This window comes from Physeter macrocephalus, chromosome 6, assembly GCF_002837175.3.
Source record: "Physeter macrocephalus isolate SW-GA chromosome 6, ASM283717v5, whole genome shotgun sequence".
NCBI classification, from domain to species: domain Eukaryota; kingdom Metazoa; phylum Chordata; class Mammalia; order Artiodactyla; family Physeteridae; genus Physeter; species Physeter macrocephalus.
The window spans coordinates 90,004,575-90,023,332 of NC_041219.1; the positions used below are offsets into that span (position 1 = coordinate 90,004,575).

At 57.6% G+C, this 18,758-nt stretch overlaps 2 protein-coding genes across 4 annotated transcripts in view; one reads left to right on the top strand and one right to left on the bottom strand.

Moving 5' to 3' along the window:
* The window catches only part of DDX23 (DEAD-box helicase 23), a 21,318-nt gene extending 18,357 nt beyond the window's left edge, over positions 1 to 2,961 (top strand). The window contains exon 17 of the mRNA XM_007107516.3: positions 2,068 to 2,961. Within this exon, the coding sequence (XP_007107578.1) occupies positions 2,068 to 2,291 (224 nt within the window). The 3' untranslated portion in view covers positions 2,292 to 2,961. The remainder of the gene's footprint in view (positions 1 to 2,067) is intronic.
* A 931-nt stretch (positions 2,962 to 3,892) lies between these two features.
* Positions 3,893 to 16,397, bottom strand: CACNB3 (calcium voltage-gated channel auxiliary subunit beta 3). Of its 3 annotated transcripts, none has more exons than XM_007107519.4 (13): positions 16,234 to 16,397; positions 9,066 to 9,188; positions 8,721 to 8,843; positions 8,143 to 8,258; positions 7,794 to 7,858; positions 7,574 to 7,593; positions 7,295 to 7,375; positions 7,025 to 7,083; positions 6,747 to 6,856; positions 6,291 to 6,442; positions 5,982 to 6,077; positions 5,718 to 5,867; positions 3,893 to 5,261 (listed from the first exon to the last, which is right to left on the bottom strand). In XM_007107519.4, the coding sequence occupies exons 1-13, from the start codon at positions 16,273 to 16,275 to the stop codon at positions 4,947 to 4,949; spliced, it is 1,452 nt and encodes a 483-aa protein (XP_007107581.1). In that variant the 5' UTR covers positions 16,276 to 16,397; the 3' UTR covers positions 3,893 to 4,946. The 3 variants fall into 3 exon arrangements, with proteins under 3 accessions (XP_007107581.1, XP_007107580.1, XP_028347178.1); XM_007107518.4 differs by lacking the exon at positions 16,234 to 16,397 and adding an exon at positions 12,836 to 13,064; XM_028491377.2 differs by lacking the exons at positions 9,066 to 9,188; positions 16,234 to 16,397 and adding an exon at positions 12,836 to 13,063.
* Between the last annotated feature and the right edge of the window lie 2,361 nt (positions 16,398 to 18,758).

Consider the following 18,758-nt stretch of genomic DNA (forward strand, 5'->3'; position numbering starts at 1 on the left):
CCTCTCCCGTTGCGGAGCACAGGCTCCGGACGAGCAGGCTCAGCGGCCATGGCTCACGGGCCCAGCCGCTCCGCGGCATGTGGGATCCTCCCGGACTGGGGCACGAACCCGTGTCCCCTGCATCGGCAGGCGGACTCTCAACCACTGTGCCACCAGGGAAGCCCGAGAAGAGGCTTTTTTTAGTGCGAGTGGTGGCTGGAAGGCGACTGTTCTGCCATGTTGAAGAGCTGGGCATTGGAGATCCTGGAATTGGTGTTTGTAGATCAGCGTTGGGCATTTCACTTGGAGTGGAGGGTAGTATGCATCTCATTTTTCTCTTCCTCTTCTCTCCAGGAAAAAGCTGCTGGCAATCTTGGAGCAAGGCTTTGATCCCCCCATCATCATTTTTGTCAACCAGAAGAAGGGCTGTGATGTTTTGGCCAAATCCCTGGAGAAGATGGGGGTGTGTCTGGGAGGGGAGAGCAATGCCTGGTTTCTTGGGTGCTGCTTTCTGAAACTAGATGGGCCCCCTAGGCTTCTGCTTTCAGTGCTTACCTATTCTTGAACCTCTCCAGTATTTAACAAGCCAGGGTCAGAGGGAAAAGGGTGGTTGATGGGGATAAAGAGGACTTGGTCAATGGCTATGACTCCCTGTCCATTCCAGCAGTGCCACCCACAGCTGCCTTGGGTCTTCCTCCAAGTGTGCTGGGGCCAGGGAGAGGTTATGAGACGCATCCTGGCAGGATCTGAGGATATGGAGTAGAGTGGGTCGAAGTGTTTCCTGTTTATTTATGTTTGGGAGAGAGGATGGTGTAGTCAGGAGGGAGATGTTAGTGATCAGTGTCCTTTACTCCTGATACTGGTGTTGGAGGGGAAGGGTGTGTCCTCTCCACTCAGGCTTAAACTTCCTTAAATTTCTTGGTCCCTGCTTTCCACCCTCATCTCTTACCCTCATTCTCTCTTTCACTATTTCTCATCTGTCTGGCTCCATATCTCACCCCTGATTGCTTTACCTTTGACCTTGCCCTGTCTGTGTGTCTCCCCCCGCCCACCCCCCATCTGTCCTATCCCTTTCTTCAGCTCATCTGTTCTCTCCTTACTTCAGTTGCCCTTGTTCTCTTCTGCCTCCTTCCCCTTTGCATCTCCCCTGCTGCTCTCTGCAACCCTCCCTCCTCCTGGTGCACTCCCTCCTAACTTCTGTCTTTCCACGATCCCATTGCTCTTTCTTCACCTCACCATTTTTCCAACAGTACAATGCTTGTACGCTGCATGGTGGAAAAGGCCAGGAGCAGCGAGAGTTTGCACTATCCAACCTCAAGGCTGGGGCCAAGGATATTTTGGTGGCTACAGATGTGGCGGGTCGTGGTATCGACATCCAAGATGTGTCTATGGTTGTCAACTATGATATGGCCAAAAACATTGAAGGTAAGTGCAGGGGAAAGCAGCTTCAGTCCAGGTAAAGGGAGATTCCTTGCCCGTTTCTCCTCGAATAGCTCCACTGAGGAGGCTATTGCTGCCAACTCTCACAGCTCTGAGCCTAGGGTTGCTTGTCCCAGTGAGAAGAGCTCCTGCCCTGTATCTCTCTTGGGTGTGTTGTCCCAGCTCCTGGGATTGCACTCTGTCTTCTGGGTATGGAGAAGAATGGAGCTGGGCCACTCGGTCTTTCTTTTTTTTTTTTTTTTTTTTTGTGGTACGTGGGCCTCTCACTGCTGTGGCCTCTCCCATGGCGGAGCACAGGCTCCGGACGCGCAGGCTCAGCGGCCATGGCTCACGGGCCCAGCCGCTCCGCGGCATGTGGGATCCTCCCGGACCGGGGCACGAACCCGTGTCCCCTGCATCGGCAGGCGGATTCCCAACCACTGCGCCACCAGGGAAGCCCCACTCAGTCTTAATGTGGTAGGATGACCACCGTCAGCAGTGCTAGTGGGGAGAGCAGCGTGGGCACTGCAGATGCAGGCAGCACGAGCTGTGTTTACTGCCCTCAGAAGCGTGGTGGGGAGGATGAAGCCTTTAGAAGTGGAGGCTTCAGACATTGCTCACCAGGGCATCTGGTCTGGCACCCTGAGTGACATTCCTCCCCCTCCCCAGATTATATCCACCGCATTGGCCGCACGGGACGAGCAGGCAAGAGTGGTGTGGCCATCACCTTCCTCACCAAAGAGGACTCTGCTGTGTTCTATGAGCTGAAGCAAGCCATCCTGGAGAGCCCGGTGTCCTCCTGCCCCCCAGAGCTAGCCAACCACCCCGATGCCCAGCACAAGCCAGGCACCATCCTCACCAAGAAGCGCCGGGAAGAGACCATCTTTGCCTGACACAGTGCTCTCCCCGTGGTTCAAGGCCGTGCCCTGGAGCCTGTTCTTCAGGATGCTCACATCTCTTCCCAGGTCCGCACTCTTATGGGGGCTTAGGAAACAATCAGACTCCCTGGCCCAGACCCTCAGGTCTGAAGGCCTGAGTGTGGGGCTGTAAGAGGAGAGGAAGCTAGGAGGCAAGGAGAACAAATTGCCCTAGGTTTTGGCCCAGCCCTGCCCCTCCGGCGGGCTTTGGGATTGCATTGGGCCATCAGCTCTTGCCAGGTATGGGGGCAGCCGATTGGCACTGCCTCCTAGACTGAACAAAACCTGGCTGCCGGGCTGGGACTTCTTCGGCACAGACGTGACTGCGTAAGCTGCAGCACCATCGTTGCCCTAGATGACCCAGGGGATCTGGCACTGAGGAGTATGGATCTTGGACTCTTATTGTCATTTTGACAGCTGTTTGCCCTTTTGGATTATAAAACAAGTGGAGAGCCTTGTTTAGAGTTGTGCACGGCCCCTGTGCCAAGGGGTAGTGTGCACTCTAAGCATCCCTCACCCGGGGGATTTTTTAGCAGGTGTGGGGACGGGGAGCTGGCTGAGTCCTTGAAGTCAGAGTGAACTTTCTGTTTTCTATTCTCTGAGAAGATGAGTTTGTATGTTCTGAGAATAAATACACGAATATTAAGGCTGTGTCTTAGTTCTAGCTAAACTCATCTCCCTGGTCCTCCCTGGTACCACAGAAGACCAGGAGGACAGCATTGCGCACAGTGGATTCACTTGGGAGATGAAAGAAAATCAACATCCAAAGAAGAGCCTAGGGTCTGAGCTGATAGTTTAAGTCTATAGGAGGTGCCTGAGGGGAGATGGAAAAGGCACTGACAGCAGGACCGTGATGCATCTTCCCTCCCCGGCTCTGGCTACACAGAACTTGTAGCTCTGGCCTCACAGAACTTGTAGCTCTGGCCTGGACACCCTCCAGGGAGCTTTGCACAAGGGTGAGAAAGGAAAGCAGTTGTGAAACTTTGGCAGGTGAAGCACAGTCAGAGCCACTCTCCCACCCTGGTGCAGTGTGCTTGACACCAAGTCTTCAGGACCTTTGCTTGTGGCTCCCTAACTGCCGAGCCCGCTGCTCATGGGAGGTTGTGGAGACAGGCACCAGAGGCACCACGGAGAGGTGAGCTGGGCCCAGCTGAGTTTAGGTTGTGGGGAGAGGGCTAGAGGGCTGCAAGGCCTGGGTCCTCCCCCGCCAATACCCTTATTCACATGCTCTTCCTTACCCATCAAAGAGCTGGGCAGGTACCTGGAGTTCAAGTTGCAATTACTTCAGGACCTTTTTGGCCTGAGGTAGGGACCGTGTAAGGTGACTAAGCCTCTTCTCCACCTCCCCAAACAAGTCCCTTCTGTGCTGCTGAAAGTTTCCCTCCAGGCCCTGGGCATGAAGGGGTGCCTGGGAGTATAGTGCCTCCCCCAGCTCTGTCCTTTTCCCTTCCCACTTAATGGGTTCTTTGTGAGAGAGAGGAGGCCAGGATACTTCTTCACCTTCTCCAGACTTGGGCCATGCAGTGAGGAACTTGGCTACTTGAGCCAGCAGACATACACCTGGAGCCCGAGGGATGGTGCATGGTGTTTATTAGTGATGACGGTGAGGTGGGGCAGGGTCCTGTGGAGCATGCTCTGTAGGTCACACACTAGAGCCGTAAGGTGGGTACATAGGGCCTCTGGGGGCTGTCCACTGGGTCCTATCTCTCCCCCTCTAACCCTAACTTAACAAGCAGCTGCTATGAATCAGGGAACAAAGTCTGAGGCCCATATCCCCCAGGAGGCATGAAGGCCAAGAACAGAGATGACAGGATGCAAGAGCAAAACAATGAGTGGGGCAAGGAGGCCCCTGAAGCTGTCCATACATTCTCTGCTACACACGCCCTCCCTTCCCAAAGCCCCCATCCAGGTTGGCTCCCGTCTGCCATTTGGCCTGACCATGTTCCTGGGTCCCTGGTCCTTCAGATGTTAGGAAGCTTCCTGGCAGGTGAGGAGAGCCCTTCCCTTCAAGGGCTTCAGCTGTGAGGCCTTTGGCCCTAGCCCAGCCTGCCTGTGCTCCAGCCTCGCGTGTGGATGCCCCACCCCAGCTGATGGATGGGAGTGCCACCCTATTGGGCTTTGATTGTCTCATTTCTAACGTGTGGCAGTGAGGCGACTGGAGGCTCAGACCTCCAAGCACAACCCCTGAGTCCCTTGGATTAGGATAGTAGCTGCTCAGGGACCTTGTTTCTTCCTCATGTCATGCTGCCCACACCCCACCTTCTTGTCACTTTGAGGGGGCATCCCTTCCCTGAGTCTGGTGGGAAGGCCCCTGCTAAGGGGGTCCTGGCCTGAGGGCACTGCCCAGTGGGGCAGCTTCTTGTGCAGGAGGAGAGGAAGGTGCCAGGGGTGCAGCACACAGCTAGTACCTGGAATGGGAGCCTAGGGGGGTCACTGTGCCCAGGAGGTGAGGGGGCCCCGTGCTTCTCCCAGAACCTCGGGACTGCAGGCAGCCCTGGAGCTGGGGCTGGGCAGGGGGTTTTGGGGGCTGAGCCTAGTGCCAGCCTAATGCCAGTCTAACTGCAACCTGCCTGGAGCGGGTGCCCCAGCTAGCTGCGCCTGTGCCTGCCAGGGTCGGGCAGCAGGAGGCTGTCAGTAGCTATCCTTGGGCCAGGGCCGGTTGCGCTGCCAGTTCCGGTCATTGTGGTTGTGCTCCGAGTCCTGCGCCAGGAGCCGGTCTTGGGGGTCGTGCCCGTTAGCGCTAGGCAGCCCCGAGGTGTGTTGGCGGTGAGGCTGGTACAGGTCCTGATAGGCATCTGCATAGTCCTCCTCCAGGTGGCGGGAGCTGCGCTGCGAAGATCCTGTCCAGGCTTGGCGGGAGCTCTCGCTGGCCTCGTCTGAGGGCATCAAGCTGTCCCGCTCGAGGGGTGAGTGCTCCTCGCCACGCTCCCCTAGCAGCTGCTGGTTCTGGGGGCAAGACAGAAGCTCTAAGTGAGGCCATGCGGACCTCGCCTTGGCCTCCCTCCCAGCTCTAGCAGGGTGGGGATTTCTTCCCCCTCAACTCTCAGTCCCTGGGTACAGGAAATAGTGCAAGGAAGGAGAAGCATACTGGAGCATTCTTCCACTTCAGACACGGAAAACTGGAGCTTTCGACTTCCACAGAATTCAGGCTCTGCCTTCAAGACAGACTAAGGAGAAGGGTTTGGAAAGTGTGTTTCTTTGGAGTCCTAAACAAGTAGGCTTTGATCACGCACCTCCTTGCTTTATTCCCTCTCATCAGGAAGTGCCTTCGCCCATATGCCCTAGCTCTGCTCTCTGATCCTTTGGCCTTCAAACTGGAGGCCAAGGATGACCCTCTGGGCAGGGAGGGGGCATTGTTTTGGCTGGCTTAGCCTGAGCATCTGTGCCCTTGGAAATGGTTACCTGAAGTCCAGGTATGGTACTGGGGGGGCCCAGAAGTCCAGGGCCGGGGGCTGGGTGGTGGGTGGCCCTCCAGTAAACCTCCAGGTACTCAGCCAGGTGCTCACAGGCATCCTCCAGCTGGTTCTCATCCAGAATCACATCAAACGACTCCTGGAGGGAAGGAAAAGGGAGAAGATTGGCTGCTTCTCAGCAGGAGCCCTCCACCCATCTCCATCACTCCCCCAGCCCTGGAAAAGCAAGAGCGGGCACAGGAGTAGCACTCACTGGTGGGCACTGAACCAGCTTATCATATGCCATCATCTGTACAGTCAGGTGCTTCATCTGTGACTTCCCCCGGGAGCGGATGAGACGCTGGAGTACCTGAGGGAAAAGGGCAGAGCTGGGCCTAGAAAGAACTGGGCATGTCCCCGACCTGTGATACTGCATGAGGAGCAGGCGAGGATGACTTAGAATTGTGTTAAGGGGCAGCAGGAAAAGGGGATTCAGGAGCCCTTGGGCAGGGACCAGTCAGAGTCGTACCACATTCTAGGAGGGCAGCCCTGTGGCCCTTCTCCATCACCACTGCTGACTTACCTTCGGTGAGGATACTTTGACAAAGACGATGATGGGGGCCAGTGAGGTCTTGGCCAGCTGTGCTGGGTGGTTGATGGTGTCAGCATCCAACACTACTAGCTGCAGGGACTTGGCCAGCTCGAATATGCGCTCGATCTCACTCTGCACTTCAGCTATGGAGGGAGGGAGGGAGGGAGCGAGCCGCAATGCTCACCAGTGGCTCCACCCCATCTGACTCCAACAGGGCTTTGGGGGCTCCCAAATGGTGGATGGGAAGGAACTGGAGGGAGAGCGTGTTCATCAAAGCCTGGGCAGGCAGAGGAACAGAGAACTGAGACTGGGTTCGGTTCTTGCCAATCCTGGGGCAGGTGGAGAAGAGGTTGGGCAGGAATACAAGTTGTCGGGGAAGAGAAAGGTAGGAGGAAGGTTCTCACTAACGCTTGAGTGGGCAGAGAAGCAGGAATGGGGACTTCTCACCAATGCTGGAGCGGGCAGAGGAACGCTCAATGATGGTCCTTTTGCCAGGATTGTTGAGCACAGATCGCTTTGCCAGTGAGAGGTCCGCTGTGACTCGGGTGATGGAGATCCTGGGGTGGGCATGGAGAAGCACAGCCCACCTTCAAATTTCAGGCCTAGGCCCCTCCCTACCCAGGTCCTACCAATTTTCACTTTAGAGAAGCCCTTGCTACAGGCATCTGGAAGGAGACGATGATTTCTCCCTGGTTCTCATGCCTCCGCAGGCCAGGGCAGCTTACCTGCCATCAAACCTATGTTTGAGGAAGTCGAAGAGAGCCTTCTGCATCATGTCTGTGACCTGGGTGGCAGGGGTGAGGGGAAAGGCATGGAACTGACTGGGGGCCGTCTTGGAGGGGGGCAGCATCCCCAGGTGTGGCCATGGAGCCCAGCCCCTCCACACCCAGACCTTGGGGGATGGGGAGGGGGGAAACATCCCCTCCCACTGTCCCTGGGCCCTTCCTGTGGCAGGTTTGGTAGAGGCAACTCCGGGGTCAGGGACCTCTTCTCACCTCATAACCTTTCAGAGAGGGTCCCACCAGCACCACAGGCCGCATGGAGGGCACCACATCATAGGGGGGAATATGTTCCGCCTGCAGAATTGACCTGAGTTCAGGCAAAGTCATGGCTGTGTGGCCTGCCCTTCACCTGACTGGGGTGGGGCAGATTCAGAAGTTCTGGGCCCCCTCCCCTCTGTGTTTTCTTGCCCCTCCAACAACGACTGCCCAGAAACCTGTCCCCACAGCCAGAAGCCATGAGCCCCCCAAGCCCCAGTCCCTTCCTTGACTCACCTGCTTTTGCTTCTGCTTGGCTTTTTGGAAAAGGAAATAAAAGATTAAAGTTGGTGAAGCGGGGAAAGGCCCTGGGGGCACGGTATTCCCGTCCCCAGGGGAGACCCTGGGCTTCTCCCAGCTCCAGCCCCTTCCCACACTGTTCACCTGGGAGACTCTCCCTTCCCCCTGTGTCTGAGTTACCCACCTACCCAAGACAGGTGGGTTGAGGGGAGGCTACCTAGAGACGGAGGAGGGGAGCGTCGGTTGCCAATGTCACTCAGGCTGGATGGGTTCCCAGATCTCCTAAGAGCAGAAAGGGAGGTCAATAAGCATCTTTGTGTGTCTGTTCTAGACAGTATTCAATAGTTGTATACGTCTCCTTACATTTTAGTTAGTGAGGGAAGTGCATGTGACGGGAGCATTTGTGTGTGTGAGCTTTGATGTGTGTGCATTTGTGAATGCATACGCTAGGTGTGAGTGTGCATATTTGTGGGGGGGGGATATGTGTGCATGTGTGGTGATGTGGACTGTGGGTAAAGTGCACACATCTGGGGTGTATGTTTATTGAGTCACAGCCCCGCTCTCACCTGGCCTTCTGCTCCTGCTTGAGCCGGATGCTCTCGAGGCGCTGGGGGCTGGGGATGAAGGCGATGTCCCCACCCTCTTTCACTAGCCGCCCGATCCACCAGTCATTGCTGTACTTCTGGGGGTGGGGTGGAGCGGAAGGGGCGGTGAGAGGAGGTGACCCAGGCCTCAGTCCTGGCTCTTCAACGTGAAGGAGCCAGGGAGGCATTGGGAGAGCGGGTCTGAGGAAGGCAGCGCAAGGGGAGGGGGGCAGGAGAAGGTGCCAGAGGGAAGGGCAGCCAGGTTTGAGACCCCCAAGACTTCAGCATGAGGCATCACAGCTGTCACAGGGAGCCTAAGACGCAGCTAATCTAATGGCTTACTTTTACAGATATGGAGACTGAGGCCCAAGCCAGGCCTTAGGAGGATGGAGACCCTGAAGATTAGGTCTTGGATATGAGGGTTTTACGGGGGTGTGTTAAGCATAAGAGTTGAGGAGCTTGGGGAACTTGTTTATAAAATGAGGACTGAAGCAAGAGGAATGGGAACTGGGGCAAAAGCAGAGAGATTAAGTGGCTTCTATGTGGAGGGGGGTGGTCACCTCTTTAATGTGCAGGAAATCTTTGGCCTCAAAGTTGACTCCAGAGCCCTGGACTGGGCATTCCTCATCCAGCACACCACAGTAGCTGACATTGGTCCTCACAGCAAACGCCACAGGTTTGTGCTGGAGAATTTGACCATTGGTGCAAATGAGGGGAGCCTCAGAGCACCCCTTCCAGTTTCAGTGCCCCATCAGCAGGGGGCGGAGGCCCCATCAGTCCGCCCATCCACACACACACCCTTTCACACTCACACACATCCTGCCCATTGACCCCTCGAGACTTAGGACCTAGCACAAGTTTCCACCCAGTCTGGCCTGTCCTGCCCTCAGCCGGCAAGATGATACCTTGGCCCTTTCAAGCTGCTGCTGAGCCTGGCTCTCCACTTCACGCCGGGCACTCTCCCGGTCCTCCTCCAGGGATACGTCTGAGTCCAGAGATGGGCGGCTGGTATAGGAGCCAGCTGAACCCTGGCATGGGGGAGAGGCTGTGACCCGTGGGCTCAGGTGTGAAGGGCACTAGAGAGGCACCTCCGAACCCTACAGTGGTGCCTCCGCTAACCTCAGCCTCTCCAGCTCCACGGGGGTGGCTGGGCCCGCCAGTCCCTCCTGTCTCCCCAGGAAGGGGCCCAGTGCCTCTGGGGCTGCAGAAAAGCCGGCCCAACCCATATGTGATATGATCTGGGCCCCTCCCCCCAAGCCTATTAATACTGCAGCCTCGAATAGAGCTTTCCCTTCCCTCCTTCCTCCCTTTTCTCCCCTTGACCATGTCCTGTGAGGCAGAGGGAAGTGAGATGTACTGAAGATGATGTATTGGAGATGATTTGGAATCTTCGGAATCCAAAGACCCAGCCCTCTTGTTCACATCAGCCTGCAAAGCAGCTTGGAAATTATTTCCTTAAAATGTCTGGGAGGAGTACAGGCAGCCAGGAACAGTCAGGAAACACTGGTTGGCAAGGCACTGGTCCTGAGTGTCAGGATATAGCCGCCCACCCCCTTAGATCCCATCTCCTCCAGTCCCTACTCTTCCAGGGTGAAGAGGAGGCCACAGGGCTCCCAGCTCCAGAAAGTTACTCCCTCTCTACTCTCCCCACACCCACTTTCTTTCCTCTCACACCTGCTGGGACACCTGGCCAGGTGTGGGCAGCAAACAAGACAGACTGAGCAGGCGACACAAAGCTATCTCCCTGAGCCCAGGTGAGGCGGGGCCACACCTACCGCCTGGCCTACATCTCCCCACCCCTTGCCCAAGGGGATATCAGCCCTGGAGGAAGGCTGAGTTGGTGCCAGGCAACCCAGCCAGGAGCAACCCTGGGGATGCAGGGAGAGGGTCTTTGGTAACCTGAGCCAGGAGAGTGTCAGCGTCCTGCCCATTGGAAGGGCCTTTGGGCAATGAAGGTGCATTTGGAGGGTTGCCAAGCTCACCTTCAAGGCCATGAGGGCGATGCATAACTGAACAAGGGAAGCTGGACCTTGGGGCAGGAGGACAGAAGTCAGGACGACTGGGTTTCCCCCTCAGTCTAGGGAAAAGGGAGTCTTTTGTTTCCTGCTTCAGTTTACCCTCTTTATGCGCAGAAGTCTGAAAGTGATACTTCCATCAATTCTGAGGGGCAGGTGGCAGAGATAAGGCAGAAGCCTAAAGGGTCTCTGTGGGAATGTGTATGTGTGTGTGTGTTTAGTAGAATGTTCTCAGGCTGAGGAACATTCCTTCAAGCCTACTGTGCATGAAGGCAGTGGAAGCCAGATTCTTGGTGGGGAAGACAAACTCACACACCTGCCCCAGCCCCACCATGGGCAAGAGGGCTGGTCAGACTGATGTCAGCCCAGGTCCTAGAGCGTAAGCTAACGACAATGTCTGTGGTAGACCCAAGGCACGAAGACAGCACAAGGAGGGAAAGTCCTGCATATTACAGAGAATGTTCCCCATCTCTCTTGAGAACCAAATAAGGCTGGCTTGGCAGCAGGATAAAGAGCAGCTGAGCCCCAGGAAGAACCTTTGCACTGTCAGTCGAGTGGGGGACCTCCTTCCAGGGGCCTGGGGCACAGGAGACACCTCTGTGGGAAATGGCTGTCTGAAGTAAATAGGGGCCAAGAGGCTAGGGGGCAGGAGGCAAGGCAGGATGACCACTCGCTTTGATAAGTATACATCAGATGCTTCCTAGTTGCCCAGACCTGTGCTGGGAGAGGAGTCTGACCTTTGCCCTCTCTTCTCCAGGATCTCAGCCTAATTTAGTCATCTTTGTGTCCCTGCCTGGGGCACCTGGGTTACCTGGCCTCTCACCCTAAGACGGGAGTGACAGGATCTCTCCCTAAATGTTTAGTGAGTCATGCTCAGACTGAAATCCCCTCTCCATTATTCCCAAGTCCTCAGAGCTCACCCATCACTCAGGAAACAGGGCTGCCCTGCCAAGCATACTCTGGGGCCTTGCCTCCCCCAGCCCTGTTATGCCCAAACAGCCAGAGCCTCAGTACTTGGGAGCTGCCAGGAGTTGGCACAGTGCCCTGGTGGTGCCCCCCTTGCCTGGTGAGTGTGTGGGCAGGCTGCAGCTCCACTCTTGCCTGGCACGGGGGAAGGAGAGGAGGGAGATGAGCGTTGGATTTATTTAGAGCCTGATTTCCCTCCTACTGCTTCAGAGGGGGCCCTGGGGAGAGCAAGGAGCCAGGCAAGAGAAAAGGAAGTGGGGGAGGGTAATCCAGGAACCAGAGAAGGGTGGGGAGCGAGCGATGGGTTAGCATCGCTAACTGCCCCCAACACCATCCACACGTCAGGCTTTACCTTGCAACAGTCCTAGCCTTCTCAACCAGGGACAGGAAGAACCTTCTAGGGCCCTCCAGCCCCACAGAGAGGTTCATTCTCAAGCTCACCTTGGCACCCTGGGCCGTGCCAGCTGTCCCTTCGACTGTCAGAAAGAGGTGTTCACCACAACCTTGAAAATCATCTGCTCTAGCTGCAATGTAATTAGCCCCAGAGGCCCAATCAGTGGGGAACTGGGCCCCAGCAGGAGCCCAGTCCCAGGAAAGGACTGACAGCTGCCTATTCTGAGCCCTAGGACTCATCTATCCTGGACTTGGCAGCAAGAGATGGGCGAAGACTCCAACACTCCCCTTTCGGCTCTGGAGTGCTCTACCCTCCATAAGTATCAGGGACTCCTTCTAAGCCGTCTAGTTGCTCTCATAAGGAGGTCTTCTTGTAGGATATTTGAGAGAAGGGACTGAGCTGCTTGCTGCCCATCCTTGCCCCATCTTTCCAGGCACTCTCCCTGTGCTCTGAGCTCCGGGAATCACTGCCTAATGAGCTGATTTGTCTCAGTGGGTCAGGAGATAAAAGCAAAGAGGAGAATTAAATATTTATCAGCTGCCTGGTTCTCTGAGCGAAGAGCTTCCTCTCCATCCCCAGGCCCTCCATGCTGAGCAGGAGCTCAGGATGCCCACTGCTCTGAGGATGCCTCAGCAGGAGGAGTGGAATGGATGGGGCTCAGTCAGCTGGCTCATCCATGTGCTGGGTCTCCCAGTTTTCAGCCTGGGAGAGAAGCTGGGCTGGAGGCAGGGTGAGGAGATAAGGCAATGCTCAGGGATGGACAGCAGAAGGGGATAATGGAGGTCCTCAAGTTTTATGATCCGTCTGTCTGAAGAGGCTGGTATCGGATTCTCTGCTGTTCTCCAGGCTCCCTAATTTGTCCTTTACTTGAGGCACAGGAGGTCTGGATTGTCCCCCTCTGCAAGGGCCCCGGCTTCTCCTGTAGCTGTTGTGTTCAGACCCCATAAATCCTCCCTTGGGAACTCCAGACGTTGCGTGAGGCCTCTCTAAAGCCTCTGTGCCCTCAGCCTCCAGCCCCTCCTCCCTCCACCCTTCTGTCCTGGACTGTGGAGCCACCTGCTCTGAGCCTTTCCCCCACGCTGGCCCCTCTTGGCACACAGCCGGTGCCCCTTGCTCTAGGACGGGGGCACTGGGGAGCCTCTGGCATGAAAACCCATCTCCCCACTTGCCTGGAGCGCCCTCCTACACGCCCTGCCCCGCCGCAGAGGCGTTTTTCAAAGTCCCGAACTGGGGTAAGGGTCCAAGGGAGATGAGGTGTCACCCCAACTTCCCCACCCCCACCCTCCCCGTGGGCACTCACCGCCTCCGAGTCCTCAAACCCGGGCACGTAGGAGTCGTCATACATGGGGGAGTCCGGGTGGGGGGAAGCGAGCGGCGCCAGGGGCGGGGGCGGCCCGGAGGCAGGGGCGAGGACAGCGGGCCGCGCCCGGGAGATGCCACCGAGCCCCGCAGCCCTGCGGGCGGCGGCGGAGAGCGAGAGCGCGAAGGAGGGAGCGAGCCGCGAAGACCAGCTGCTCCGAGCTCAAATCACCGCTCCCCCCACCTTTCCCCCCCCAAACCCTGCCGGTCCCACCCCGAGCGCGGCTGAGGAATCTGGCGCCGGCTCCGACAACAATAGTGCCCGCCCACCTGCCCCCCCCCTCCCCGGGAGCGGGCGCGGGGGGCGGCGGGGGGCACCAGCCACCCGCGGAGCCCGAGACCCGGCCGGGAGAGGTGGCCGACGGGAGCCGGGTAGAAGGTGGGTCCCCAAGCACCTATGGGGCAGAGGGGCGGCGGGGAGGAAGGGGAGGAGAGACTGCGGGCGGGGCGGATCCTGGCACGGAGGAGGCGGGGCGAGGAAAGATGCGGAGACAGAGACATACGGCAACCCAGGAAATACTCCGCCGGGAAACAAAGGGCTGGAGCGGGGGAGGGGACGCGGAGACTGCTTGAGAGACGAGACCCCACCGAGAAAGGAGAGGGCGCAGGTTAAGGAGAGACAGGAGAGAGAGAGAGAGAGAAAGGAGGTACAGAGGCAGAGGGAGGAAGAGGGGAGGCAGGAAAGTGGGAGATTGGGGGAGACAGAAGAGGCGGGGCGGGGGCGGGCGGCAGACGGGGGAGGGGCGGCAGGTGAGAGGGCGCCGTGTCTGGGCCCTGGCGGCACGCGAGACTCCAAACGCAAACCCCGCAATGGTACTTGGGGAGGAATGGATTTAGCGACCCCAGGCCAATGCCGAGAAAGTAGCCCCTGCCCTCCCTCCGTCCCACGCCCCCAGGCGCTTGGTCCCCTCAGTGCTGGGACTCTTGCAGCAAAGGACCTTGTTGCGCAACCCGTGCGAAGGGGGAGGATTGGGGCCCGGCTACCCTACACCTGTTGCGCGGGCAGATTTCATCCTGGTCTGGCCAGGATGGGGGTTCCCTTCCTCACTTCCTTGCCAAGGACTGTGCAAGGCATTGCCAAGGCATCGTGGGAACTGGCGTAGGGAGGGGCTGTTTTAGGCGAGCCTAAAGGGAAGAGGAAAGAAACCAGAGAGCCGAGGTCGGGGGATCGTCGTGGCTGGGACAGAAGGTGAGAGCCTGGCCACGCGGGGGTTGGGAGGGGGAAGGGCAAGTGTCCCCAGAGTCACTAGTGTAAGGCCCGATCCCCTCCTTAGCCAAAGGATGGGGTTGGGCTGGGGTGGCCAGTGTCTGGGTTGGAGCCACATGTACCGCTCTACCGGTCAGTCTCCTTCAAAAGGGGCACCCAGATTTGACGTTGGAGACTGAACAGCAGCCCTTATCTTGAGGAAACTTCCTCAAAGATCCACCCATTTGAGCCCCAGAGCAAAATTTTTCCTTTGAATTTTGATGGCCTACCTACCCCTTCATCCCCTCCCCGTCCCCTGGGGGTGGGGGTGGATGTGAGGTAGACAGAGGGTTACACTTGGAGAGCTTCAGAGCTCAGTCCTTCTCCACTCCCAGTGTCTCACACCCACGAGGATGAATCCGCAATTTGCTCATCCCTTTTCTTCCTGGGCTACAGGGGAATTAGTAAACCAAAACTCTGACAGGGTTGGGTGAGATCTACAGTAGGAAGCACTGTACGTGGGAGAGAGAGGAAGACCACCCAAACCAACTGGCTTCCCACTTATGACACAGGTTCATGTTCCCTTAGCAAGAAAAAGAGAAGGGGCCTCATCTTAAGACCATCTTTAGTCTGCCTTTAGTCTGTCACCCTCCTGTGAGTGGTGCATTCCAGCCCTGCCCAGCATCTTCCTCCTGCTGGATTTGGTGAACAACTTTGTTGGAGCCCCTATGGCTCACTATTGGGGGAAGCAGTCTGCTTTCATGGTTCCCTCTCCTGAGGCCAGCACCATTTGGGGTTTGGTTCATATGTTGGATTCTTCTGTATTGGAAGTTCCCAGACACTGTCTTCTTACTTTGTGCCCTCTCCCAGTTCCTCAGTATTCCTTATATCCTCTTTTATTCTCTGTCTCTTCAATTCCTTCTGCCCTTCCAGAGGGGCAGAAAGGAGGCATGAAATGTGAAACAATAAGACCCTCAAGGTGCTCTCTCCTGGGAGATGATTCTAATGAAGAAGACAGCTACTGGGGCTTCTGATTCTCTCCCCATCCCTGAATTTACTCTCCTGGCCTCTCCTTAGGGACTCTCCCCACCACCAGGGTGTCCATGGGATCGTAGGTAACAGTGGATCTGCCATCAACCTCACTCCTGCCTTACACACCTTGTTGTCTTCATCCCCATCTGGGACAGTGGTGTCTCAGTCTGCTCACAAAGCATGAATTGCCATGCTAACCCCCCCCGGGAGATGTGTTCAGGTTCCTCATACCTGGCCCATCCCCTGGGTCCTGCAGGAGCTTCGGAGCCTCTCCCTGGTTCCCTTCTCTCTGAGTTGCTACTCACTGCTGCCTTCCATTTCTCACCTTACCCACACCTGCCTGCTCTAGTTCTCATGCCTGTCCTGTAACAAGACATGTGCCTGTCAGTATCCATGTGGTCCCTAACCCCTTTTCTTTTCCCTGGCTGAGCATAAGAAGAGAAAGCTGAAGGGGGGGAGGGGAGAAAGGATTCAAGGAGAGGATTCCCCCTGCCTTCCTCTTTCTAGGAGAGAGTCGTTAGAGTGGTAGCTGGCAGGTACTCAAGGCATGGAAGCAGGACATGGGGGTCTTGGTGGTGGTGGGGAGCCTGAATAACCAGGTTTGGGAGTTGGAATTCTTGGGAGCCTCCAGAATGCATTCTGGCTTCTCCTATAAGTGCACCAGGAAGCGGGACAGATCCCAATCCCTGAGTGTTGAATGGGGAAGCTGAGGCCGGAGCTAGGACCTCTAGGAAGTCCTTCTCCCCAGCAGTATTTAAGATCTGGACAAAGCCAAAGCCCCTAGCATTTAGCTGCTGGGCTGCCCCCAGGGAACCCAGGGAGGGCGCGGGGGGTGGGGTGGGGTGGCAGAGTCCTCCTCTCTCAGTCCTCGCATCTAGCCCCTTTCCTGGCTCCCCAGACAGTCCTCCCTCCCCCCGCCCCCACCCCATCCCAGTCCCAGTGCTTACAAGCTGCCAGCACTGGCCGCTCCCTCCTTTCCTACCTGCCACCTCTACCCTTAGCCTCACCTGCTCGGCCTCCCTCCCTCCCCATCGCTGCAGTGTCCCCCAAATGCGGGCTCTCTTCCTAGCTCGGAGTGGGGCTCTCCTCCCACCCACTGGGGAGGGGACCCTCGCGTTTACCTCATTCAGCAGGAAGGTTGCACTGGAGTCAGAAAAAGACATAGACCGGGCTGGCGGCCTCTCCCCGTCCCCCGGGCCAGGGGCTCCGAGGCAGGAGCAGGACCGGGCCACTGCTCTGCACACTGGCTCCCGCCTGCACGCCTGGCCTCGCCCCACGACCGCCAGGCTCCGACGGCTGCTCCCTTCCCTCTCTCCAGGTTCCCTCCCCCTTTCCTCCTCCCTCCTCCCCTCCCTCCCTTTTCTCTTCCTTTCTCTCCGCCTCTGTCACCCTCTCCCTCCCCTGTCGCCTTTCAGTCCTGCTCTCTCCATTTCCGTCTCTTCCTCCTCTCTACGGTCCATGTTCTCTTCATCTGGGTGCCTGCCACTGTCCTTCCATCCCTATATCTCGCCTCCCTTCTCCGACCCCCCTCCCCCATCTTCTTCCCCAAACCCCTCCCCAGAAAAGATAGGGACTCCGGAGCTCCCACCGCCACAGGCAGAAGGGCGGCAGTAGCTGGAGGGCTGCCTGCACTCCGGAGCTTTAGGCCCCTGCTCTGTGCGCCCGGCGCCCATCCTCCAGCGCCCGAGGAAGGAAGGCGCCGCGGTCCCAGCGACGGCTTCGACCTGTCCTCAGGAGAGGAAAGGATCGAAAAGGAAGAATGCTTGTGTACGGCTCGCTAGCTCCAGCGTCAAGCGCCCCCTCTGGGTTCCGGGGAAGCTGTACTGTCACTGCTCTCTCGTGGGTTCCGGGGCCGCGGGACTCAGCCCGCAAAGGCGTAGAGCGAGGCGAAGCGGCTCCTCTCCGACCGGTTGCAGCGCCCCCTGGGCTCATTCGCCCGGAGGTCGCACACGCCCTCCAGGTGGTGGCACCCGTACGGGGTCCCGTCTGTCGGCCGGCAGGGGTCCGGCCCTGCCAGCAGGAGGCGCTGCCCTGGCTAGAGCAGAGGCGGCGCAACTCGGAGCCAGACCCCCTCCGAAGCCTAGGACGATCCCCTCACCCGTTCTTCTTTCCAGGAACTGCGGTCCCACCTCCAGACCCCTAGTATGGGACTCCAGGCTGCACCCTATCCCCACCCTCGTGGGGCTCCTTTGAGATCTTTGGCTCTTCTGGGGCCCTGGCCGCTCCTACCTCCATCCTGGTCTCCAGGGGCGCCCCCCTCTGAGCCCGGCAGCGTCCGGGCCGGGCCTGGGTAGCAGGGAGTACGGAGTCGCGGGACCGGTACCCCCTCCCGCCCCGTTCGGCGGGCACGTCAAATAGGACAAGCCCAAGTTCTGGCGGGGGAAGGGGGAGCAGGGGTGTAGCCCCAGCCAGCTCAATCCCTGCACCCTTGTGAGCGGATCAGCTTCTCATTGGTCCCTCCAAACCCCCAATACCCTCAGGCTGGACAACTCCTCCATACCAAAAACGGCGGCTGGAGGGAGGCGGCGGCCGACTCCGTTGCGGAGACAGATTCATCCTGAAGCGGAGTGACCCGGGGTCCTCAACGTCTCTCTCGGCATCAATTAGAACGCTTCCGTTTCAGATCGAGGGCGTTCCGCTCTCCTCCTTGGCTCTTCTTTTAAGTCCTTTCCCCTGAGGGTTTCCGACCCCCCCCCCCCCGCCCCCGCCACATCCTTCCACCTTCTGGGCATCTTGGAAGACTTTCCTCCCTCTCTGTGCAGCTGACCCTGCCCTTGCCCCCATTCCAGAGGGAGGTACTTTGGGGGAGAATCAATTCTCCTCTTTCCACCCCCAGCTCCTCCTCAGGCTTAACCTGAAAAGTTCTTTGGGAGGGCATCTCCTCCTCTCCCTCTCTGGTCTAGTCCATGGATCCCCTACCGCCCACCTACCCCCAAATTACTCAGCTTCAACTATTCAGAGGAGATAAAGAGGTTGTGTGTGTGTTTTAAAAATGTGCATGGAGGGTTTTTGTTTTGTTTTGTTTTGGCTCTAATAGAGGGAGCAGAAGCTTTGCCTGTCATTTGGCAATAAGACCCGGAGGGAGAGAGGCCCCTCCCTGCACCCCCGCTGACCACAGCTAATGGACTAGCTCCTCTGGGCCTTGGGGCAGCTTAAGTTTCCATAGGAGAAGTGGGGGAGGGAGGTGCTGGCCAAGGCAAGCAATTGTCCCTGGCTTCCCCCTCCCTCCCTCCTCTGCAAGAACTTACAGCCTAGAACACCATCTCCCTCCATCCCTTACTTTAAAATAGAAATATCAGTGACTTCTCTCTGAGCCTATCAGAGGGAATCTAAGTGCATAGGGGCAGCTCTGCACCCTTCACTTTTTCTCATTTCCATTCCAGCTGCTGGAGCACACACCCCTCTCTCTTCTGCCACTGAGAGGAGGTAGGAACCTCAGAGCTAGAGCTGGGAACCCAGCCCCCATGTCCCCAGAACAGTCCTCTCCCAGCCCCTTCCATGTGAGATGAGTGGCAGGAGTTTCCCTCTCTGGGCCCTGTCCAGGACCCACACAGTCTTCCTCCCCACTTCACCTCCCTCAGTACCCCCATTTCTGGCCCTGACCTCACAGTATCTCTGGCACTCTGTTCAGAGGGGCCTCTAGCCT

Bases quoted from the DNA above. Each gene is read 5' to 3' on its own strand.
- CACNB3 (XM_007107518.4), bottom strand. From the start codon at position 12,880: ATGTATGACGACTCCTACGTGCCCGGGTTTGAGGACTCGGAGGCG. The intron at 8,844-9,065 runs GTATCATCTTGC...CAAATTCTCCAG, and splicing joins AGCAGCTTGAAAGGGCCAAG to CACAAACCTGTGGCGTTTGC. The intron at 8,259-8,720 runs GTGACCACCCCC...CCCCACCCCCAG, and splicing joins ATTTCCTGCACATTAAAGAG to AAGTACAGCAATGACTGGTG.